The 26,518-nt window shown below is 35.2% G+C and overlaps 1 protein-coding gene across 2 annotated transcripts in view; it reads right to left on the reverse strand.

Moving 5' to 3' along the window:
* LOC122631409 (neuroligin-4, Y-linked) overlaps positions 1-18,108 on the reverse strand; it is a 189,093-nt gene extending 170,985 nt beyond the window's left edge. For both annotated transcript variants that reach the window (XM_043817070.1, XM_043817069.1), the window contains exon 1: positions 16,320-18,108. In XM_043817070.1, the coding sequence (XP_043673005.1) occupies positions 16,320-16,740 (421 nt within the window). In that variant the 5' untranslated portion in view covers positions 16,741-18,108. The remainder of the gene's footprint in view (positions 1-16,319) is intronic.
* Positions 18,109-26,518: the final 8,410 nt, after the last annotated feature.

A 26,518-nucleotide genomic window follows, 5' to 3' on the forward strand; every position in this document is an offset into this window, starting at 1 on the left:
CAGTCAGGACGACGACGACGACGCCGACGACGACGACGACGACGACGACGACGACGACATACTCGTAAGAGTCGCGAAATCCTTTTTACCACGACCCTCGACTTCCTCTCCGTTACCTTACTGTAATTCAAAAAGTTTCGTCCGGCTAAAAATCCGACTCGACGTTTTCCTCTTACTATTCTTCCCTTATTTTTTCTCTTTCTTTCGTTCTATCTCTTTTTCTTTCTATATATATATCTCTTCTTTTTCTTCTTTTCGCTATCTCTTTCTCTCTCTCTCTCTCTCTCTCTCTCTCTCTATCTCCTTTGTCTCTCTCTCTCTCTCTTTTTTCTTGTTCTTCTTCTTCTTTTCTTTCCTTTCTCTCTATCTTTATCTTACTTTCTCTCACTTCCGGCAAATCTTTTTTCTCCTTTCTTTTCCATCCTCCTCTATGCCCTTAGCCCAAGGTTATTCCAACAGTCGCATCTTGATTTCCACTGTTCAGCTGACACCAAAGTTTCACCCCTTTCAACCACCTTTATCCCATACTCTTCTCTCTCTTTCTCTCTTCCTCCCTCTTTCTCTCTCTCTCTCTCTCTCATTTTCTTTTCTCCCTTTTTTTCTTTTTTTTCTCTCTCCCTCTCCCTCCGTCTCTCTCTCTCTCTTTCTTCCTCTCTCTCTCTCCCTTCGTCACGATGGTTAGTCTCGATGAATCCTTCACACGTTTCACGTCCAGGCTTTATCTTTCTCTTTCACGTCGAAAAACCTCGCAATCGAAAGAAAAGCTTCTGCGAGATTGGTAGGTATAATGGAACGATGTTTTACGTACATGGTTAGCATGTTATATATTTATGATTTTACGTTGACATAGTTAAGAATAATATATTAAAAATAATGTTAAATGACAATGGTAAATTTAATGATAACCGGTAATAAAAGGTTTTTACGTGATATGAAAGAATGAACCCTTCTACGTTAAATAATATTATTTCCTATGTTTCATAACATTATATTTCATCTTTCTTTCTTTTATCATAATCGTACGATTAAATTTTATTTCGTCCGATGAAAGAAGAAGCCAGACCGAACCAGGGGGAGATGATTTTTCACGAAAATATCTGCTTTACGAGTCAGCATTAGCGTTCGTAGATTCGCATGATTTCCCCAACACACTTGGACTCCGGAAGAGAAAACTTAATCGGTTTGACTTCATTCTTAACGTAGTTTCGCTGGTAGAAAAACGAAATCCCGTCGACGAGGTTGGTACGGCACGGCTGAAAAGTAAAAGATTATTCGCTTAACGAGTTCTCGAGATTTTACCATGACGAGTTCATCCTCTCGTTCGTCAAATCTATATTTTCTTTTTATGTTAAGAATATTGGGACATTAATTGTCGTTTTGTTTGTATAATTTATAATGAACGAAGCAAACTTCCTTAATCCTCTAAATTGTGAATTTTTATTTTTTTTTATTGTTTTTTTTAGATTTCTATGGAAAAAAGCTATTGTATATAGCTATTAAATAAATATCAAAAGCAGAAATAATAAAAGAAATTATATCGTCATTTTTTTTGTTTTTTCCTTTTTTGTTTTCAGAAAATTGAATAAAAAGACTGAATGGTTCTTAACGGTTATGTTATATTACACATTAAAGGATATTAATTGTTAATGGATGTTGTAACGTTCTGCAACGACATCAATTTAAGGATTTATATTAGCTAATTGGCCATTACATTCCTTCATCACTATACATTAAATTCACGTTTAATCTTCTTACGAGCTACGTAATAAGAAGTGACGAGCAAGAATATATAATTCGTGACGTCGGAGTTAATATTTTCAAAAAGACAAGTCAGGCCATGACTTTCTCTTTCGTAAGACGTAATCCTAAGGGTGAATGCAGTCAAGGTTGATGATACTGATAGTGGTGAGCAGGGAGACCCATGCGAATCGCATTTCATTTTCAGAAGAGACGAAGCCCTATCCCATAAAACTGGGTGTCGTTTTAATGGAAAGCTGTGAGATCCAACACGTAAATTCGCTTCGAATGCAATATCACTTGCAACGATACTCCCTCGTGGGTATATACGTACGCGTATTCGTACACGTAACAATAATGTTTCTTTTATCCTCCAAATTCAGCGATTTTTCAACTTTACTGGCTCATCCACAGACATTGTAAATTTTTGCTACGTTTGTAAATTATTTTTTAATATATCGATATATATATATATATATATATATATATATATATATATAGCGACATGTATTTTGTACATACATAAATGTATGTTCCTGAGTTTTTTAATATAAACAAAATATTAAGAGCACGATTGCAAAATGAAAGTGGATACGAAAATTATAGCCACATTTTTTTTTCGTTTCTTCTTTTTGACAATAATTTTACATCACGTAGTATTTCGACATTATATACAACGTATTATAAAAAGAACGATAATCTCGTTTTTCCCGACCACTCGCAATCAATTCTAGCAATTTACTGTAAAAGCCGCGCTAAAGCTCTGGCCCTCATCCTACCAACACCACCACCACCACCACCACTATGAACCTTTCTCCCAAAACGAGGGTGTTATTACAGTCCGATGATTGCGAGAAATTAAAGGCTCCTGTATCCATAAAGAGCGCATTAACCCGGTACTTTCTTGGATGAAATATTTTCAACGTAAGAGAGCGAACGAAAACTTTCGATCGATTCTAAGATCGATAAACCGAACAGTTTGGTTTTACATTGAATTTTATTTCTTAAATCGATTATCGTGATTATTTTGACGAGTTATTATATTAGAATCGTTTATTAATCATTCAGGGAATTTAAAAAATTATCGTCTCGTTAAATTATTATTACGTTTTGGAGGAAACGATATTTTTTCGTAAGGAAAATTATGCCTTACTTATATACATGTATGTGTGCGCGTGTGTGTATAGAAATGAAACTACTATGGAAACTTTTTAAAAGATCAAAATACAGTGAGAAGAAGATTTGTACGATTTTTTAGTTTGAAATATATGTCATAAACAAACATGTCGTTTTATAAATTATTTTTATTAAATTAACGTGATTCGATTAACGGGATATGTATCTATATATAATGAACGTAATCGTAACTTCGATCGTTACGTTTCGAACGATGGTCCATCGGAATAATCCGATTGATATAAAATTCCTCATTAATCGGCCGAGCTCATTGACGAAAATAACGGGATAATCCGTCGATGCTCAAGTACCGTTTTAACGCTCGTAATATACTCGGAAATCGCGAATCGATTTTCCGTCGGCCGTTAAAAACTGCGATTCGTATTCCGTTTGAGCCGTTATCAAACACATATGCGCATTTACGTTGCATACATATGCATGTACACGCATACATCGTGTATAATCGTAAAGCTTTCATTGTACTGCATAATTTTGTAACTGCGAATAAAAAGGGAAAAAAAGAAACGAAGAACAAATTGAAACTGCAACGTGTTCGTTCGAAATTATTTGATGCGTTTCTTTTTTATTTTTTTTTTATTTTTTATTTTTCTTTCACAAACATCTGAGAAAGTGAGTCATACAGATCGATTTGATAACATCAGAATTTGATCGGATCGAGATCATCGAATTTTCGGTAAAAATCAAAACGAAATTTTCGACGGCACGTTGGAAGGTCGAGAATGGTGAACGAAACATCATTACCGTCAATTCCGCTCTTCGCTAGCTTTTTAATTACGACGCAAATAGCTGGTAAAATCAATTTCGTGTCTCATTTCGCGCATTTGTCTCTTTCCCTCTCTCTCTCTCTCTCTCTCTCTCTCTCTCTCTCCCTCTCCCTCTTTCTTTCTCTATTCCCTTTCTCTCTCGGTATGGCCCGTTAGCGGATTCCCCTAGTCGCGAATTTTCGAAGAACGTACAAGGAATAATGCGTGAGCGCGATTTCCACCGACGAAGCGGCAGCAATTTGCGTGTTGAAGCGCATGCTCGGAAATGGGTGAGAATTCAATGAGAGAATTTGAAGCATGCGAAGGTCGTCGTGCAAGCTTCTCGCGTAGCTCGCCGCCACCTTTCGTTCTTAATTAAACTCGATGTTCGACCGTAACAACGTTCCATTTTATCCCTTTTATGGGTTATTCTCGAAAATACCGTCGACCTCTTAATTGATCCTTTATTCTTTTTATTTCTCTCACTTTGTCTTTTTTTTCTTATTTATTAATGGAACGAAACAACTTATTTTCTTCGAATAAAAGTAATACGATCGATTGTAGGTACGATATAAAAAGAATATGCGTTTATATTCAGATTTTCTTTTTTCCTTTCTCTCTCTCTCTCTCTCTTTTTTCTTTTAATCGTAAACGTGATACTTAGTTAATTCGTAACGAGGATTAAACTTCTTTCGCGATAAAAGAAATAAATCGATCTCATTCATTCCTGTTAAGAGAGAACAGGATTCACATTAATTTATCCGGAACCGTCTGTACCCCGTTTCTGTCGTTGTATTTTCAATCAAAATAAATTTCATGAATGAACATTCACCGATCGAAAATCTGATCAGTTAAAGGGATTAATGAAAATACGAAAGGAATGTGTTATATCAACCGATTCATTTTATTCTTGATTAATATCTTCCCGTTAAAGTGGCCATTCATTGGTCGACCTTATCGGACCTACTAGAAAAGGAGAAAAAAGTAAGAGAAATAAAGCTCCCGGTAGATACTTGCCTTTTTATTTCTCCACGTTAGCGAGCTTTCGTAGAGCATTAAAAGGATTACTCTTGAAAAGTTTCGTTGGAAGGAGCGTAGGGAATTTTCGTTTCTGAAAATATAGCGCGAAAGAATGAAACGTGAAAGCATATAGGCGGATACGATTGTTAGAAATTAGGTCGTAATTAACATTTCATCGCTTAGTAATATCCTTTCGCTCTTTCAACGATTTCTCTTTTCGTCTTTTTTTTCTCTTTTTCTTTTTTTCTTTTTTTGCTTTTTTTTATCTGTTCTTTTTTTTTCTTCTTTTTTATTAATTTTTTTCTCCACCTTTCGCTTCTCCTTCTCCTTTCTCCTTCTCGTCAATTCTTTTTTTTTTCCCTCGTAATTTCTTTTTTCCACCTTTACCGCTTTTTTTGATTTTTCTCTTACTAACAGGCAAGGAAGGCAAACATCGTGTCAGGAAAGTGGAAAGTTCCGAGCTAGGTAAGTATGTAAACGCGTTTTCTCGGGATAAAAAAAGAAAGAAAAAAAGAGAAAAAGAAAGAAAAAGGAAAAAAAGAGTGAAAAAAAAAGGAAAAAGAAAAAACGAAAAAAAAGAAAGACGAAAATGGTAAAAAGAAAAAAAAGGAAGAAAAGGAAAAGGAAAACAATACGCGAGTCGAGGAGGGTGCTCTCAACGTGTCTAAAAGTTAAGCGAGCTGTTATTACTTTACAAATAAGCTTTGGTACGCGCGACTGCGCAACGATTTCAGCGCCTTAATGGCTCCCATTCGTGAGTATGTATACTTCTGTATGTATATGCTTTGATTCTGTCGCGAAAAGGCCCGATACGCGAACCCCTTTGCCAGTTTATCTTTTTTTCTTTCTTACTCCAATTTCAGCTTCTTACCGAGTAAAAGTCTCTGATACTTTCATAGGAAATTTGATGAATAATTTCAAATCCTTTTTCATTTAATCGAAAAGGAAATCATAAGACGAAGGTATTGAGGGACTAAAATTATCGTTTGAGAATAAATCAAATTAGAGAGAACTTCGTGCGTATCAAATGACGTGACAAATTTGAAAAATTAAAAGAACACAAAGATATATATATATATTTTTGTATACATTCAAAATTGTATGTATAGATATGTAAAATATTTCTCAATAATATGTAAAGCATTTCTCAATAATTTGCATTTACGTTATCGGAGATAGATTTTTTTCTAACTCTATCGAACAGTATGTTCCCTCTCGACGCGAGTTGAAAGAGTATTAAGGATGTTTTTAAAAAAATTCTTCAAACTTTCCAAGAGTTGTTTCTAAGTACCTTAAGTCTTTCTTAACAATTCCGAATATACTGAATCATGCAAAAGGCGCTGTAAGCTTTTCGATGCTTTTAATGGATTTAAGAAATAAAGCGAAAAGTTCTTGGCGCTGGCACTTGTAGGGAAATTACTTTTTAAAAGCAACACGTTAGGAAAATAAATAGCTGGCTACGTATAAGTGTACATACACACACACACACACACACACACACACACACACACACACACACATATACATCCGATTATCCAAAGTGTATTATGTCATACTATCTGCAAAGATATATAATATAATAATATTTTAAATAATATATAACACGCATTGTAACTGATATTATAGATCTTCTAATTTGTTCCTTTTTTTTTTAATTATAAGATTTTCAATGTTTTACAACGAACAGAATGATAGATAACGTTTCATTGTCAATCTCATGCATTTTGTTGATCTTAAACGTGTTTCAGAAAGGGGATGAAGGAAAAAGAGAAAGATAAATCAGCGAAGAAGATGATATCTCAAGGATCAGGATCGAATAAGATCTCCGGAGCGATGTTGATTTGGAATAGCGAGGAAAACGGTACCGGACAACGTAAACCGTCAGTACTTTTCAATTTCACGAGGAAACTCGTTTCCTGTGGATAACGGCAGCATCTCTAACCCCTGGATCGTCTTTCTCTCTCTCTCTCTCTCTCTCTCTCTCACTCTTTTTCTTTCTTTCTCTCTCTTCCTTATAGCGCGAGCTAACGAAAACGTCAACGATAGAGTCGTTGCAACAAGAATTGTCTTCTTAAACCTTACGTACGAGATGGATTCCAATAATTCGGATAACACTTTCTTTTCTTTCTCGTGTTCTTGTCAAGAACGTAAATCAACAAAAAATTTCTTATTTGAAGAGTACTGCATTTCAGTTTTAAAGAAAACTTATTTTTGATACAAATAATATCGATATACTTTAATAGATTTTAGTATTTGAGTTGGGATTAAGTAATGTCAGTATTAGTAGTTAATTAAACATTATTTATCAGACTATACTATTTTATTCTATAATAATATATAAATCATGTATATATATATATATATATATATATATATATATATATATATATAAATATATCGTTTACTTATATGCATATTTCAACATTACTTATCGACCAGAACGATAGTACTGCGTGTTGACAAAGTTTTAATGTTATATAACGTTTCTAATATATAGAATTAGTCTAATAATAATATGACATATAAACATATTTAATTATTTACTTCCACATATTATAATAATAGTTTTATTGCGATGTATATTATATTATACCACAAATGACATGAAACTATATAAACGTGTACTACATTGTAATTATAAAATAAAAAACTATACTATTATTAAACATTGCTTTAACTCTTTATTTTATCACTTGTTATCTAAAATTTATATATATAAGATATATAAATATTTTATCATAAAATATGAAAGATTAGCACAAAACAAATATAAAATTTGCTACGCGACATATCTTATCGGATGTTAACTCTCGAAATAATCTCAGGTATTTGTTTCGAGAAATGAAAAAAAAGAATAAGAAATACATATCGCCACTTTGCGTGGAGGGTTAAAGCATTTGCATTTAAACGAGGATTTGCGTGAGTCGCGAATCTCCCGCGCTCACACATGAGTTCACGAAGAAGGGTGACCGAAGAGTAGGGTGACTGAGGTTCGAATATGAGGGCGAGGTACCAGGAGAAACCAGTGGCACCGGCAAAAGTGTGAAATTCATTAAAATATTGCAATTTATTTTATAATCTTTTGGTCGGGATCGGCCGTGCGAGTCAACGCGAGATACGACGAGAGCAGAATTAACGAGCAGAAAATGAACAGGTCGCGATTGTGCGCGTGACGTTTGCTAATCTGCATATTCCTTGACTACCGTTAGCGTTCGAAAGCATCCATGGAACTGTGACGTCTATCACGGCTTTACTACCAAAAATAATACAATGGTAGTGGGCTCGAATTTTAATACGTTACGTTCATGATTAATGACTTTTAGATGACGTCGAAGCTCAAAACTTTAGGTACTCCACTTAGATATCTATTTTTGTGTCAAACGATACATATCTACTTGTGATATGTTTCATATATATATCTTTTTTCAGAATATAATTTATCGATAACATATATGTTTATATACCGTAGATATATTTTATAATATAAAGTTATACAATTTTGACAATATGACAATAGCCAATATCTGTATATCATGACAATTGCAAAATATAATGTATTATAATATAATTTCGTATCTTCCAAACATTGTTTTATCAAACTCCATCATTCGAAAACTTTTCCATCGTTGTAACCACCTGTCTAATCTCAGAGAGAACGCAGTACTATCTTGGAAAAAGAGAATGGTTGGTTGGAACCATTGTTCCACAGGAGCAAGTAGCGAGCTCCTAGTCTCTTGCGTGAGAAACTTTAACTCGGCATTCCAGCCTCCAGGCTAGAACGTGCATCTCCTTCTCTATCTCTCTTTTTCTCTCTTTCTTACTTTCTTTCTCTCTCTCTCTCTCTCTCTCTCTCTCTCTCTTTCTATATATATATATATATATATATATATATATATCTTTCTCTCTCTCTCTAACTCTCTTTTACTCTCTGACGTATACTTTCGAGGCTCGAAATTCGCGAGCTCGCACGTACGGCCGCCGTTTTAATTGAATTTCATAATTAACTAAGGCATTTGAGAGCCACATCTCACCTTCGTTTTGCTGCGTCCATGTAAAGCACAGTCCGACGTTACTCAATGACCTCCGATCGAAACGTGAAATACGATTAAGATAACTTTTTGTGATCTTAACGTTCGAACGAGTTACTTAGACGTTATCGATTAATTTATCGATTATATTCATTAGTTGTCTCTGCGGATATCAATAGGTCGCTATAAATCAATTCGTTTTCAATTTATAATCGTTGATGTTTTTTCTACGATTATGTCACGAGATAAAATGTAGGTACGAGGACAAAAGTGTAGGTAGTTATATATATATATATATATATATATATATATATATATATACCTACATTTTACATACATAAACGGAAATCGAACTAATTTCGGCCATTTTGAATAACTTACAGTCGAACAGTGGAATGTATTTTTACGATACAAGTTGAATCGTTTGAAAATTCATTGATCGGCATAATGGTAGTTAACCTGCTAATCTTATTAACGTTTTAACGTAGAATCACTTGAATGTTTGAAAATCGTAATCGATCCCGACGGGTCGGATATCCTTCTGTTTCATTCGCTTCAACGCATCGACCTATCCATATATTTTATCCTATATTTTCAATAAACGTGATACGTATACGTAGGTATCGAGCGTGTATACCGAGTCGCAATTTCGTCCTTCCTTAGTTTATCCGGTGATATATCGAGGCGAACTCCAATATCGAGTCTTTTCATACATCGAGATATCCACCTTCTGCCGTATATCAAACGTATAACGTTGCTATACGTCTTGTTTACGTATCACGTTCGCATTCAGGAGACGGTAAGTAGTGTGCAAAGTCGAACTGGTGCGGCTCAAAAAGATCGTATTCGATTAACGACGCGTCGATCCTACTGATCTTTTTTCTCATTTCTTTATCTATATTTATTTATTTATTTATTTATTTATTCTCTTGGAGAAAGAGACGATATCGTAGATATAACATTATCGGTACACGTAAACCTTATGTTCTACTAACGTGCCAAAGCGTTCGATCGAACGACACGATGATAAAATACGTATCTTAAATACACACTGTACGATATTACTATACAACCATAACCACTTTGAGAATATTAAGAAAAACCGACTTCAAATATTTTTACAAACTAATCATTCATAACTATTTACTTTATACAATAATGAAAATCTTGAATGGATATAAAACGAGCCAATGCAAAATTAATAATAATATTCAGATAAATTTATGCGAACTTGTGTATTCTTTAAGAGATACTTAAAAATTTTCGTACAACTATCTCTCGAAGAACGTATCGAAAGAAAGAAAGAAAAAAAAACAAAAAGAAATAGAAAGAAAACAGAAAAGGAAAAACACAAGAACAAAAAAAAAGAAGAAAAAAATTCATCCGAAAGGAAGAAAAAAGGAATAATTCAGAAGGTTGAATCGAACCGGTCGGTCACCGACCGACCGACCTACCGACCATTCGACGTCTCGATAAATCTCAAAATCCAAGCGGTATTACGCCCGGCACGGTGCCGCACCAACCAAAATTACATCCGACTCGCATCACACCGTGTTCTACCCGACCCTCCAACCCGTTCCTATACGTGCGTCATTCCGCGAGCATATCCGTCGTGGGAGCTGCGAAGACGAGTTATCGTTGTGAAGGTCTGGGAGGGTTAGGAAAGGGTGGGGTATAGAGGGAATGGAGGGAGGAGGAGGAGGTGTGGTGTGGAACGAAGGTGGGAAACGAAACGCGGTCGTCGCGGGCCAGCGAATCGATAGCTGGACGATCCAACAACCCCTCTCTCCGTCTCCCCGATCTCCCACCTCTGATCCCCCTCCCTCTCTCCTTCCCACCCTAACCATCCCCTTATGAATTTCCTCGGGAATCCGCGACTCGTTTTCCGCACGCTTACCGCCGGACGCGGAACGTTGCCGCGTATTAGCATAACGAGATTCTCCTCGTGCACGTAACGCGGAGACGTCGCTTCGCGAGTCACCCACCAACCCGCCAACCAGCCAGCCACCTCCAACTACCCCCTCACCCCGACACCATCGCCCAAGCTGCATGAAATGCACCCCGGTCTTCCCCGCTACGACCCTTACCCACTCTCCTCTCGCGAATTTGCATGGCCCATTTAAACGCAATTTCTTTTCCTCGATCGAGGAATTACGTGAATACTCGACCCCCACCCTACCTCCTACCCTTCTCCCTCCTCCTTCTCCTCCTCCTTCTTCTTCTTCACCCCATCTTTCCAACCCTCTCACTATCGCCCCTCTCTCTACCACCCTTGCCAAGTTATCGGATATTTTTCTCCGATAGGATGGACGGGGGAAAACGGATTAAGAACACAGGACAGAACTTTAAAGATTGAAACGTTGAGGATTATGCGTGATTTTAAGATTATAAAAGTCGGATAAGTGTACGTCGATAGAAACGATCGATTCGACCATCTTCTTCCATGCGTATATGAGAGTTTAATTGTTCGAAATCGATTTCGTAATAATTTGACATTGATCCTATCGCATTTTCGATTCTTTAAATATTTTCGAATACGCTCTTTGCTATGCTGCTCATTAACAAAAGATTTCTTTTCTTTTTTTGAAGAAAATCATATTAGACAAATTATCTTTTTATAAAAGGGACGAATAATTGGTTAAGCTGGATAAATCTGACGAGATAATCTCTCAAGAATCATTATTTTATACTCCCTGTTACAAATATCCCAATATATCGAATATTAATCGTAATAATAATATATAAAAATAATGAAATAATTAACATGATTTATCAAATTATATTCCATCTAAAATGGCTTGGTTAATTCTTTCGCGCATGTCCGAGATAAATGTTTCTTGTCGATATAAGTAGGTGAAGTCGACGTCGGGGAAGGGAAAAGGAAGAATATAAAAAAAAGAAAGAAAAAGAAAGAGAGAAAGAAAAAGAAAGGAAAGGAAAAGGGAAAGAGAAAAAACGAAATAAAATAAGAGACAGGAAGGTAAAATAAAATAAAGGAAAATGAAAAAAGGAAAAATATGAAGAGTAGGAGACATCGGTGAAGTCGATGGATAAATACGCGATCATCAGCGTGATTCAACAGCAAGAGGCTTTCCCATCTTCGGGCTTCGACACTCTTTTCCACGATCGTTTATCGACTGTAGCGAAAAAAAAAGGAAGAGAGATGAAAGAAAAAAACAACGTGCTCGTGAAGAAGAAGAAGAAGAAGAAGCAGAGGAGGAGGAGGAGGAGAAGAAGAAAAAAGAGGAGCAGGAAGAAGAGGAGGAGGAGGAGGAGGAGGAGAAGAAAAAAGAGGAGCAGGAAGAAGAGGCGGAGGAGGAGGAGGAAGAAAAAGAAAAAAATAGAACCTTTAGGATCTCGAAGATGAGTAGTCTCCTCTTTCTCTCCCTCCCTCTCTCTTTCGTCTCTCTTCAGACACCCCCTACGACGAGCAGAGGCACCTTCGTTAAGTTCGTTTCCGAGTGAACGGCTGAGCGTCGCGCGATAAACTTCGTCCTTTTACGGTTATGCGTCCACGTTTATAGTCATTGACCCAGATTTAAGAGGTAACCCGGTACGTTGGAAATTAACGAGGGGCTAGTCTTAGCTCTCTCTCTCTCTCTCTTTCTTTCTTTCTTTCTTTCTTTCTTTCTTTTTTTCTTACTTTTTCTCTCCCTCGTTTTGCGCTCTTTCTCTATTTCCTTTTCGTTTCTTATTTTTTTTTTTATTTGATTACGTTTCACCGTGACTCTCTCTCTCTCTCTCTCTCTCTCTCTCTCTCTCTCTCTGTCTTTCTATATATATATATATATATATATATATATATATATATATATATATATATATATATATACACACATACTTTTTTCTTTTCTTTTCTTTTTGGTTATCCTACTCTATATTTTCATTTACAGAATTGTGATGCATATTCATTCCACATTTTCATTCTACCTAATGACACTACACGCGAAGTACGGCATACTTTCGTGTCTTTCCTTTTACGTCCTCTGTCTGCTCTCCATTTGAAATATTTATATTCTTCGTATATTCAATAAAATTTATGAAATTTATGAAACACGATAATATTCCACAGAACAACTATTAAGATTATAATCTTATTAATGTCGTTTAATCGTACTACGATTCAGTCTGATCGAAATACATATAATTTATATTAGAAAGTTTCATACTATTGACATATAATCAATAATCCTACGTAATTGGAAAAAAGAAAAAGAAATAGAAAAGAAAAGAAAAGAGAAGAAAAGAAAAGAAAAGAAAAGAAAAGAAAAGCAACTACTTTATCACTGAAAGAACAGATACGTTCGTTTCAATAACAAATGTCTTAGAAATTCTCACGCCGCATTAGTTTCGCATTAGAACCTACCGATAAGACGCTTTAAGGGAATACGTTTGACAGATGAAATCGAAGAACTGCGAGAAGGCTGCTAGGATCGTATGGTAGATACGAGTAGAGATTGCACTATCTAGGCAAGGTAACGATTGCCAACGACGCAAATAAGTAGATAGCGTCGAATTGAAGACGAAGGTGTCGAGTAGAAACTACCGACGAGTTCTGGTGTGTATGTGATATGCGAGAAAGATATATATATATATATATATATATATATATATATATATATATATTCCTACTTGAAAGCAGTTTGCATATACGAATGAGACACAGACCTACACATGCGCATATATTACACATATAAAAGTATATATAAAACAAGAATAGATGTACATGTGCTTTTACTCCTCACTAAACCGGACTAATACTGACAAGAAAATGAGCAAGCTTTGGTGAAAGGACGTGTAATTAATTTAATTCTCTCGATCCACTCTCTCTCTCTCTCTCTTTTTCTCGATAGAGAGCGTCATTTTTCATCATAGGGACAACTAGAATGATGCTTTTTCATTCTATCACGATGAACGATTTTATCGTCCTGATGATTATTAGATACGCGTTAACATTATATTCACATCACTAACTTTGTAGAGTAGCTACATGCTACTTTTGCTCATTTCCCTTTTATACATTATGAACAACTGTCTCTCTCTTCTCTCTTTCTCTCTTTCTCTCTCTTTCACTCTACCCCATATTTCAACTTCAAAATGTTCATAATATAGTCAACATCATTTTGATAGTAATCTAGCAACTCTTCATTTGAAATTATGAACGACACATCTTTACGTTTAACAGAAAAGTTTCAAACAAAATTTCATTAGATTCGGTTCGACCATTCCGTTAACTTTAATCATTAAAATGTTTATAATAAAAATGAACGTTGGATTTTGAAACTAATTCAACAAATTCTGGGAAAGTTTAGACAGCACTTTCCGTTATGATAGATAAATAATTGCGTGTAAAATTTCGTTGGATTAAGTTCGGCCAATTTGTTCACCATATAATGGGGATACAAGTTTATACTGCTTCGAAAATATTAATTGACGACTTGATATTTTGGCGGTAACAGGAAAAAGGAGAGACAGAGAGAAAGAGAGAGAGAGAAAGAGAAAAAAAGACGTTCAACTTTATCAATCGCTTTATTTCTCTTAAACATTATATTGGTCACGACGAGCCTACATATGAGCGATCTATTGAAATTCACTGAACGCGGAAGAGTTATAAGTCACAGTTAGGCGGCTATCGGTCATTTCGCCGGACGAGTCAGCCGTCTATATAAATTTAAAAACATCAACTCGATAGCATGGACGCAACGGTACTCATATACGCAAGCGACCGAGAGAACGCTATTACAAAATAAAAAAGAGAAGAAAGAAAGAACGAACAAAAAAAGTAGAGGCAAAAAAGGGGGGGGGGGGAGAAGCAGAACAAAACAAAAAAAAGGAACGAAAAAAAGAAGGAAAAGAGAAAAGTTGGAAAAAAGAAGGAGAAACAAAAAATAGGAAGAGGGGTAGCGAGCGAAAGAGAAAGAGAGCTTGGTCGCCAGAGAGGGACAAAGGTGAAAGACAAAGAGAACGATAGACAGATAGATAGATAGATAGATAGGTAGATAGATAGATAGGTAGATACGTAGATAAAGAGAGAAAGAGAGAGAGGTAGAGAGAAAGAGATGTGGGCTGTAACGCGAGAATGCGAATTCCGCGTGGCGATTTATGGGAAACGAAGGCCCGACTATAAAATAACACTTCCCATTCAAATCGCCAAATTAATGGCCGTTTTCATGGATTCTTTGTTTGCACCGAGAACCTCGACAATAGCCCCGCTGCTACGCTGAGTTATTATTCTAAAATGGCGATCCGATAGGCACGACGACGACGACGACGACGACGACGAGGACAACGACAAGGACGACGTTTCTCTTTTTACTCTAAAAATTAACGTTAAATTTTTCATACTCTCGTGCGTTTTCATGTTTCCCTTTACATGGACGATAAGATCGGTCTTTTTTTATATAGAGAGGCATTTCTTTTTAACAGTGCAATTCTTATTCCTGTTTTTTCTTTCTCTTTTTTTTCTCTCCTTTTTATTTTTATTTCGACAAAATATAAGAATAAATTTGTTGATCTTATTCATTGAGATTTTACGTTAATCCGATTACTTTGTACAATGGAATTCAATTAACGAGATTCTTTGAGATTAAAATATTCAACGGGAGTAAAAATAAATAATTTTATTTCTTTTTCTTTTCTTTTTTTTTTTTTTAATCTGCATTGGAAAAAACGACTCTGACAATTTCATTGAAACGGATAATCATTACTTTCATTACTATTTTGAATTTATTGAACATCGAAGTAATACAAGGTCAAAGTTGAAGAAATTCTCGACAAGAGAAAAGTTCGACGTCCCTGTTCAAATGAGCCTTCCAATGTGCGATCGTTAATCGAAATGACTAATATACGTTCTCGCTTGAAGTTCATTATCGATTCATGGTTAACGAGGAAGAGAGAGAAAGAGAGGGAGAAGGAAAGAGAGAGAAAGAGAGAGAAAGGAGGAGAGAAGAAACGATAACAATAAGAAAGATTGTAATCATGACATTTCCCAAAATTTCCGTGAAAGTTTCGATACAGAAATTCTAGTTATCGTACAGTAGAGTAATACGATACACTGACATAAAATCCACGGTACGATTGTGATTGTCTTTAAATAACTAGTCTCTTCTTGATTTTCTCATTTTCTTAGCTCGATCTGATATCCATTACTAAAACATCTTGCAAATCTCCTTCTGTTTCCCTCGTAAGGCTCCTATCTCCATATTTTCGGTTATTCGATTCTGGATAGTCGCAAAAAAGCGACCCTTGGTTCTCTCGATGGGAATTCGATCGTATCTCGACACATATTTGATACGAACGTCCAGATCCAATGTGATTTATTAAAAGCTTTATGCTCGCATAAAAACAAAATCACGATCTATTTATTGCGATAAGCGAGAAAGAGATATCAGGTAATATTACGATATCGAAATTATTCATATTCTTTTTTCATACGTAGAATTAAAATCGAAGTCTCGATTGTATCGAATCACTTGTTGGTGGAAACGAATGGAAGCTCGAAAGACTCGTTTGAAAGAAAAAAATATTTCTAAATTTGCCGACGATAACGTTTCGAGATATCGATAAAGACGGATATAGAATCGAAAGGACTCACCTTGAACAGGCGCGTAAATGTTGAGGTAGAGACAATCCTCGCTTTGATTGCGAAGATAGGGTAGCAGTCTTCTGAGATACTCGAGTCTGCCTTTCGGCATCTTGTCGGTCAATTCCGGAAGCTTTTGCGGGCAGACAGGGCCGAACTTGTCGGCGACCTTGACGCCGTGCCACAAGGCGCCGCTAACGGGCGGCATAAAGCGTAAGGAACCAATCGGTGGCGAGGCGTACGGTACGCCACGAAATACCTCGACGCCCTCGAGATAACGATCGAGAGTGACTATCACACCGGACAGCTCGCCGTATTTCGTCCTGACGATTCTCGAGCTGAGCTCGGCGCCTGCCAGCGCGGCGAGCACCAGCTCCAACACCAGGATCATCGACGCCAGGATCATCGACGATGATGATGACCACCTGAACATAATCTTCTCGATCCTTTTTGTTCGATCCTCAATCGATCATCGACGATGATGACGACCACCTGGACATCTTTTACCTGATATTTAATCTTTGATGTTCGATGATGATCACCTGAACATTCTATTGCTGATCCCGTTTCTTTGATCTTTCACGATCGATCGTCCACGATGACGATGATCACCTGGTTATTCTACGATTAATTCTCTTCATTCGACTCTCACTTAATAGTCTTTTCCAAGAGAATCGAATCTTCCCCGCTCATCTTCCCTACCTAGAAAAATTACGAGCCGGCTAAAAAATGCTCGAGAACATACCTGCGTTCTTCGAGACCTACCGAACCCATCTAAACACTGGCCAATTTTGCAAACCGACCAAGCCACCTCCCGACGGAAGACGCAGTCGAGAGTGGCTAACCGATCTTACTTCGAAGTTCGACATCCCTTTTTCTTTGTCATTTAATTGTTTATCACACCTTCGTTCGTAATCGTAGATATCCGCAGTAGCACGTCTTCCCACTTCCCCGATAAAAAACGACAGCTTTTAATCAAACACTTTGTAGAGATCACATTGATGTAATTACACTAATAAAAACTAATCGAATGCGTGAAACGACAAAAGGCATTTATTTACCAAGGTATTAATAACCTTCACTCGCGGATATTTGCGTATACGTTTCATTTTTATTTAAAAAATAACGCAAAGAAGCTTTAGACCGGTTGATAAAGAACAGCTCACTTGGCCGCTATTTTTGTCTCGGGGCGAGTCTCTTCTTTGGACGGAGCAAGATTCGGCAAATATTAGTTCACTTTTTTCCTCGAGACTTGACTTATGCTTTCATCCAATCGATCTTCCTTCTTTCTCTTTCTTTCACTTTCTTACTCTGGCCTGGGTAATCAACGTGCGATAATCATCGTGAATGTCACGTCGTTAATACAAAGATTAAACAATAAGAAAAAAAATTATATATATGTATATCAAAGACGCAATCCAAACGGAAAAATTAATATACGCAAATATATCACCTATTTTTGATTTCACGATTTCATACTTATTCTTAAGGAAAGATCAAAGGATGAACACTGTATTCACTCACAGACAGAGAGTCGTCATCTCACTTCTCGAAGGACAACACTGACGATCATCACTTCTACCTTCACTATTCCTTCTCGGTTTTCTTCGTTCCTTCACTCTTTCCACGTTATCACGACGCGCACGCGACGAAAGGACGAGCCAAAGAGTACCCGTTTGTTTCTTTTCCTTTCAAAATTTCTTCCGCAAAGGATGCCAAGGGCCGATTGTAAAGGGCCGACGGAGGGGCCGGTGCCAGACGTTGGCGTGACTTCGACCCCCGACGGACTGGCGTCAGAAAAGAGCTCGCACGCGGTGCTGCGCGTGCGTCGAACGACGTTGGTCGTCGTTCTCGTCGTCGACGTTCGAACTGTCTAGAGTGGGGGAACGTCGACCACCCCACGCGCATCACAGCCAGGGACGTGGCCGGAAGTATAGGCAAACCGGTCGATACGGCAGGCTGAGGTCGATCAAGGATAAGCTGGTTCGAGTCTGAGATTCCTTTCCTGAATGCTTTCTCTTTTCCTTTTCTTCTTCTTCTTCTTCTTCTTCTTCTTCTTCATCTTCTTCTTCTTCTTCTTCTTTTTCGTCATCATCATCTTCTTCATCTCCTTACGTTTCCTTCGAGTTTAACCTTCTGCATCGACCAATTCGTTCGAAGAACAATGATCATTCTCTTATTACTTTCTTTTCGATCGAATTTCTTACCTTAAAACTTTAGAAAGTTACTTGTCCAAGCGCATTTATGAAACAGTTCCAACAAAAATTTTCTCCTTACGAGAGATAAGACGTCGAAAAATAAAGATAATATCCTTTCCTTTATTAAGTATATTACTTCGAATTGTAAGTTATTAAGGGTAGCATAATAATTCGAGAAAAAAAGATTCATTATGACATGAATATAATTTATGTTCGATATTGGAAATCACAATTTCGATAGATAGAGAGAGAGAGAGAGAGAGAGAGAGAGAGAGAGAGAGAGAGAGAGAGAGAGAGAGAGAGAGAGAGAGAGAGGGAGAGAATTAAATCGATTAGATTGGTTTAAATGAAACAAATGGATTTCGACAGATGTTCCTTTTTACTTAAAGAAAATAAAATAAACGAGCAAGATGGACTCTTTATATTTTTTCTTTTTATGCTTTCCTTCTCTTATAAGAATATAAATCGAATATGTATAAAGTATAAGCTTGTTCTAGTTTGAAATCATTAATGTATCATTAGTCGGAACTATTTTTTGATCGAACAAATGATCACACATGTTAGCAATTTTGCAAGGTACTAAGATTAACGCTAACGCGCATGTCTCGTCCTTTTAACTTCCTCCTTGATGTTTTGTGTCTGACATGATGTGTACCTTTTCCACTTCCCCGCCGGCGTTCTTCCATTCCTCTCCTTGTACATCTCCTTCTCATCTCGAATATAAACTCAACGAAACGACGTTTGGCTGCTTCTCTGGTTGGACTCTTTCAGCTTCGCGCCCTTTTCACCAAAGTACCGTTTTTAAACCGTTGATCGAAAGATCAATTTAGTTGCTTCTGGAACTGACATTTCTTTCTTTTTCCTTTTATCGAAATAGAATGAGAAACAATCGAATGAATTACTTTGGCTTGATGTATATTAATAAAATTTATTTATATTTTATATTAATTATATAAATATATAAAAATTTATGAATGATCATGTGTGTGTGTGTGGTTACTTCAATGTGTTTTTTTAATTACGAATATTTGTATTCATAATTTATATACGTATGTATATTTTGTATGTGAATGGGTAGGCGTATGTATTACGCGTAAGGTTGTAAAATATTCTTTGCATCCTTTGTTTTGTTTTGAAAAAAACGTGAAGTATCTTGTTTCTTTTTATTTCTTTTTAAACAATATACCCAGATATCTTGATCTTTCCATCGTGGATCACACGATTTACTCAAAATCTAACTAGAGTATCGTACTCCGTTAATGGTACACCTATTATCCTGATTTGCAAATAAATTCGGGATTCGATTAGCTTTCGATTATTTATAATCGAACTCGCGCTCGGCTACTCTCGACCGGATACATGTATAATTTGTTCATCGGTTATGCAAATTCTCGCAAAGCCGTTGCGCAGTGTTCGTATTTGCTTGAAAATTACAGGATTATGTATACTTAATTAGGAGTAACTAAGAAGTAATTACAGTGTAATGAGTTCACTAGTGATAGGTTGTATTACTCCTATTCTTTAACGAGTAATACTTTTCTCGAACGAGATTTCTAGGTCGATTTTCACGAAAGTGTAACCTTCAAAATATTTTATTTATTAATATTCGATGGTTAATTAGCGTAAGTATAATTTTCTGATAATTACATCAAAGGAAAAACCATTGATTTTCATTTTACTATTAATTTTTTAATTATCGGAAAAAGAATTCTTTTATTGTATTCTGAATCCATGTATTGTATACAGGTATATATCAATATATATACATACACATATATATATGTGTATATATATATATATATATATATATATATATATATATATATAGCATATCCATATTCAGATGGTATACACGTAATTATCTTTCAATAGAAAATTAACATACATGTGCACACATTAGTGATTACATACCATAACTATTTAGATGACATACATACATACATACATACATACATATATATATATATATATATAACTCTACATTTTAAAAGATTTTTTATGATAAAGATATATATATATATATATATATATATATATGTGTATATATAACTCTACATTTTAAAACATTTTTTATGTATGATTACGATGATTTTCTCGAAGCTATCAAAATACATTTTTTTCTATTTTTTCGAGTTACAATACAGTAACCCATTATCGATCGTTTCTCATGGTGAAGCTTCAGAAGTGGCTTTTTTTGGAGAACTAGAGAGGAGAAAGAGGAAAGCTCTCTATCCCATTCGACGATAACGCTAACGGGATAAAACGTCGACTATACATATTTCAGAGTTTGTATCGGCTCGTCGTTGTTCGAAGTTCTTATCGGTAAGAACCGCCGAGCACAGTTACTTCAAAGCGATACGTTTTCCTTTAAGTCGTGAATTACTCTTCCATCAGCGTTAATATCTATATAAAGTTTACAAAATTTGTTTCTTCTTTCGGTGATTATTCTTACAAATTTTTAAACATTTTTCGAAAAAAAAATGTTTACTTGATATATTTTTTTCTCCTAATGATTAATAAACGTGCAAATACTATTTCTCTCTTTTTTTTGTTTATTACTTTATCTGTAAAAAAAATGGTACGCATTCAAAAATTGAAGTTATTGAAGAGTGTTAACTGAATAACGTAGCGATCGGAACGTTGAAATTCAATTGATTTGAACCTATCCAGTGAATTCGATCGTACCGACGAACATAATTTACGATGTTCAACGTTGCGCGCAACAATTCGTGATTTATCTCGTGTCCTCTCGTAAGGCGATAACGCGCTAAGACGAAAGAACGAAATTTTTGGTGAATTTCTCGTTCAGATAGCAACAACAACAAAAAAGAAAAAAGTATTGGAACAAAAAAATCAGGAAGAATATTACGAATGTACGATTCGATCCTACGGACGATAAAATAGAAAACCGGGGCTTTATTAAATTTTGAGCGTGAATAGATGCGAGGTAGCGTTTCGTGAAAAAGAAAAAAAATCTATCGTCCGAAATAATAGAAGCGCTGCCGCATCGTCCAACAAACAATAGTCGATGACCGACGACTCGATTTTACTGGTTGTTTCGCAAATATTTCAAGCGAATTCTCGACGAGATGGCTGGAAGAAGGTAGAGTTTCATTATTCGTTATTTTCATTTTTTACGTACGTTGAATGCTTCCCATGAGTAGAGTGTATTACTTGATAATTTCGAATACGTTATATCATTTATATATTCACTTTTAATTGATATGTAATATTATATATAGATATTGGTGTATATATATATTTTTTTATTTTATGTATATATATATATATATATATATATATATATATATATTAAATGTAATAATGAATGATTATAGATCGTATATTGTCATAATATAATATACTTATAAATAAATATTTTTACATTTACATAATATCATTAATATCAATATATGTTATGTATATCATTTTTTTTGTATATTAAATTTTACTTGTATAAATATATATTAAATATTATAACAAATTATTATATACAGACATTATATATTATTAAAATATTTATATATTTATATATTTTATGATACTCGTGTACTTAATATATTTATAATGTTTTTACATCGCATTTACATAATTTACATTTACGTTCGCCAAGTTTTAAGTAGGTATCTTCCGACAAACGAGCAAATAAAAATCTTAACGACGATAACGGACGGTGAAATGGCCGAGAGCGTGTATTCCACGCTCGTACCATTTTCTTCGACGATAATCGACTTGCCTCGCGTTATCCTCAAGAGAGAAGGAGGTACGGAGTCTAATGCGATGCGAATCACGTAATGTGTTTCTTTGGGTACTCAGAATGTTCGTACTAGTCGAAATTTCGACCAAATGAAGTCAATTTTCTCTAGAGTCTAAACTTTGAATAATTGTTTCCACTATTTTCATTTGATTATTTCGAAGAGATATACAAGGATACGAATAATCGTTTTTAAAGAGACAAGTTATTTCAAAAAAGAGATATAACATTGAATAACACATTAATTGTACTATTATATTAATAAAAAAAAAAAAACATTTGGTTTCAATCCTTTTTAACTCTATATGCGGCGGTGTATAATTTAAATAACACAATATATTTCATACTTTTGATATCATTTTATCTTTTATTATGCATTAACAATTTGATAATTTTTATTTCATATCCGAAGTGTATTTAATATTTTTCCCAAGTGATATTATAATTTTACGCATTACATGATCTTTTTGAAAAACACGACAAAAGGATTATGAGTTATAAAGGATTAAAAAATGCATAATGCTTCACACATGTGAATTACGAGAATGTTTTCAATCTTTTTTTCTCTTTCAAACCTCGTCCCTATTTCAAGATACTTTGTTCATCGGAATAAAAAAAAATTCTGTGTTTTAATGAAATAGGTGTGCCAATATTTTTTATAGTCGCTAAGTATCCGTATTAACTCGTATAATGAAAATATATCGTTGTGCTTAGCCAAGCTTAACAAGTTGTCGCGTTTTGATACGCAGTAAGAAATTATTACGAGCGCGATGGCGGACATGACAGGAATGCAGAACGCTTATACCGATAGTCTCGAGAACGCTTTACACGTTGAATTGCACGTTCCTTCGCATCGAGCTCGTCCTCGAGCAATCCTTAAACTCGAGGACGATTTTAATCTCTTACAACGCGTAATTGATTATAATAAAATGTTATCGTGTCGCGTATAAAGCGTGTACGACTCTCAACAAACGTCATTCTCGACAAATATTTACAACGAGTCGTATGCCTCCGAGTCAGTCTCTCGTTTTGCAACCTGTTGAGTCACTTTTGACGAAATAAATAATGAATATTTTCACGGCTCGTTGTCTTTCTCGAGTACGTACTACTCGACAATAATTTTATACTAAATAAAATTGTTAAACAATAATTTCTTTATTATTGTCAACATTTTCAAAACTCACGTGGTTACGTGTAATTCTGAGTACTGCCGAGGCATTCTCTATTTCTTTTTCTTTTTTTAATCTTTTGTACAAGAAGTCTTGCATAATTCGAATATCTTAAGAAAACCGTCGTTGTCTATTTCATCCGATTTGAATCCTCGAAATGAAGATCCTTCATTGACAATATTTTCTTTTTTTTTTTGTAAAAGATACCTTATATATTATACAATCGTATTCTAATGTATAAAGTATGAAGAAGCAACTTATTTAAATAGAACTTTCCAAGTACGCTGACAAAATTGCTTTACAAATGGATCGCATACGAAAGATTATGTGAATCGATAGAGCGATAATTGGGCTACTCGTGAGAACGTTCCCACGAGGGTTGGGACTTCACTAAATTGAGAACAGGGAAGTCGCCTCAGAGTGTTTCTCTTTCATGGGTACAGAAAAGGATGTTACTTGCATCGATAGTTTAAGAGGTCGATCCGTAATTATCCAGTTTAATTGCGGAAAGTTTCGATCGTAAAAATAAGAGAGCGGTTACGAATTGCAGAGAATGAGAATGAATCTTTTAAGAAGCAGCCAGATAATTCGTACGAGCTCGTATTATCGACATACCAAATTATTCCTATTATCTACCAGAGCAAATAATGTTTCTTTCGAATGAACAAAGTTATTTGGGATCGTTAATGAATGTGACAAAATTCATGTCTAGGATCAATGCTTGGAAATTAACTTAATTACCCATTAAAATCTCATTTATCATTTATACGCCACGAACAATTAGATACATATTCAATGCGCGTCTCTAGTCTCAATATCGTATTAACGATTTAAAGAAATATTGTTCATTCGAAAGGAAAGGTTACGTTCGGTAAATATATCCATACGAGTATATCCGTGCTCTAAAAAATTATCATCTCCAATGCTTCCTAGAGTGTGCTTGTCTTACATAACATTTGTTTATAATATTGTAAGATTTTTTGTTATGTCAAAAAAAAAAAATAGAAAATAAACAGAAGTCATAATTCTATCATTTATATAATTATTTTCTATAATGTTTTTAAGTATCGAAATAATTTTTTAATCGTCAAGTATACAATACGATCTTCAATTTGACATTTCTTGAAAATATTGAATCCTTGGAAAACTTACACGCGTCGCGTTTATCGAGACAGTTTTCAAAATAGAAACACTTTTTAGCTGTTAGCGAGCGTTACACGGCGACACGTAACGTGCCCTTATAACCAAGGGTGTTTTCGATTTATAACGACGTGCGACCACCCGCAAGGTTGGCACTTGCTGTTCGACGGGCCACCCACGTGCAGATGATAAATCTACGGACGCACGTATACAGTTTCTGTCTGCTAAATCCAACATGAAATCGCGAGCTATAGTGTCCGTCAGCCATAATAAATCGACATCCTTTCGTTGGTTTTTTTTTTCTTTTTTTTTTCGAAATTCTGGGGAAATCGTTCATTGCATTACGAATGCATACTTCTATTTTTGTACATTTCAGAGAGACAAGGAAAATTTTTCATTCGAAATAAACAATCTCTAATATCACAAAGTGCATAGACTTTTTCCTATTACATCACATTGGAAATTTCTGTAAAATTTTTTTCCGTATATATTTCTTATAAATATCTCCGTTTTCTCTGATATGTCTTATTAGAATTTTTTATTAAATATTAAAGATTCTTGAAATTCTATTTAATAACTTTCCTGCGTTCTCACGTGTTTGGCGATAAATTTTCACGGAGACTTTATCAAATTTTTTTCCTTTCTATTCCAAATGCTAATCCTATACAAAGAGATACACATATATATACACAAAAAATGTTTCACTTTGCATACAAAACGTTAGATAAAATTGAAATAATATTTCTTTTTTTTTTTTCTCTATAGAAAGCTATATGAGAGAAAGATTCTCTGCTTTTTTTCGATAACTCGAGCCGTCATTATGTCCAATGGTGGAAAATCTAAATCGTTCGGGAAGATACGATCGACTATAGCGAGCATATCGGTCGACTTCATCCGCATTTCGTATGGAAGCAAAAAAGTTACACAGAAAAAAGAATCGACAGAAAAAAAAAGAAAGGAAGAAAAAACGAAAATTGCGTTTAACGTGGGGATTACCACAGTGGTGCAAGGATTACGAGGCTTGTAAACCCATTTCTCACGTTCTGCTGCATTTTCGAATCCTGTTTCTGTTTTTGCTTTCACGTACGTACGCCTTATCATCCCGTTAACGAATAGCAATCCCATTATAAAAAAAAAAGCAACATTAAGCAATCATCCCATTGTATCCTGGACGAGCAATCGCAATGGTCATTCTTTTTTATCATATAGGTCCAATTTTTTTATATTTTTTTATATAGATACATTTCAACATTTTCAACACTTTTGGACGATATTTTTCCAGGAATTTCTTCATGAGTGAAATAAAACTTTTAAAACAAATCATTCGTACATCTGTCAGTCTATACAATATCGAATGAAAGGTCGTTTTAATATATTGTTCTCTCCGATTTGATACATATACTTACTTATTTCTACATTTAATTTCTATCTTGAGAACTGTCGAAGATATTTGACATAGAACGTATGAGAAACTGAAACGATGACATGACAAATATAAAAAATACCGCGATTACGAAATTGATGGGAGATATAAATCAGAAAGTAGAGAAAAAGATAAAGGGAAAGAGAGACGGAAAGACAAACAGAGAGAGAGAGAGAGAGAGAGAGAGAGAGAGAGAGAGAGAGAGAAAGTAGAAAAATGATTTTATAGCAGCGATCACGTTGATAGGAAATTTATGAAAATGTATTGACGTAAAGAAAGTCCCTTCGAGATGGATTCAAATCATCTTAACGTATCTATCCATCTTCGTTAAGATCTACGTAAAAGCGATTGAGTTACTTCACTGACGCGAAAAAGAGAGAGAAAAAGAGAGAGGGAGAAGGAGAGAGAAAGAGAGAGATAAATAGACAGATAGAGATAAAGAAAAAGAGAGAGTGAGAAGGAGTGTGTGTGTGTGAGAGAGAGAGAGAGAGAGAGAGAGAGAGAGAGAAAATCGTGGTGGAAAGTAG

Source organism: Vespula pensylvanica, chromosome 8 (assembly GCF_014466175.1).
Source record: "Vespula pensylvanica isolate Volc-1 chromosome 8, ASM1446617v1, whole genome shotgun sequence".
NCBI lineage: Eukaryota > Metazoa > Arthropoda > Insecta > Hymenoptera > Vespidae > Vespula > Vespula pensylvanica.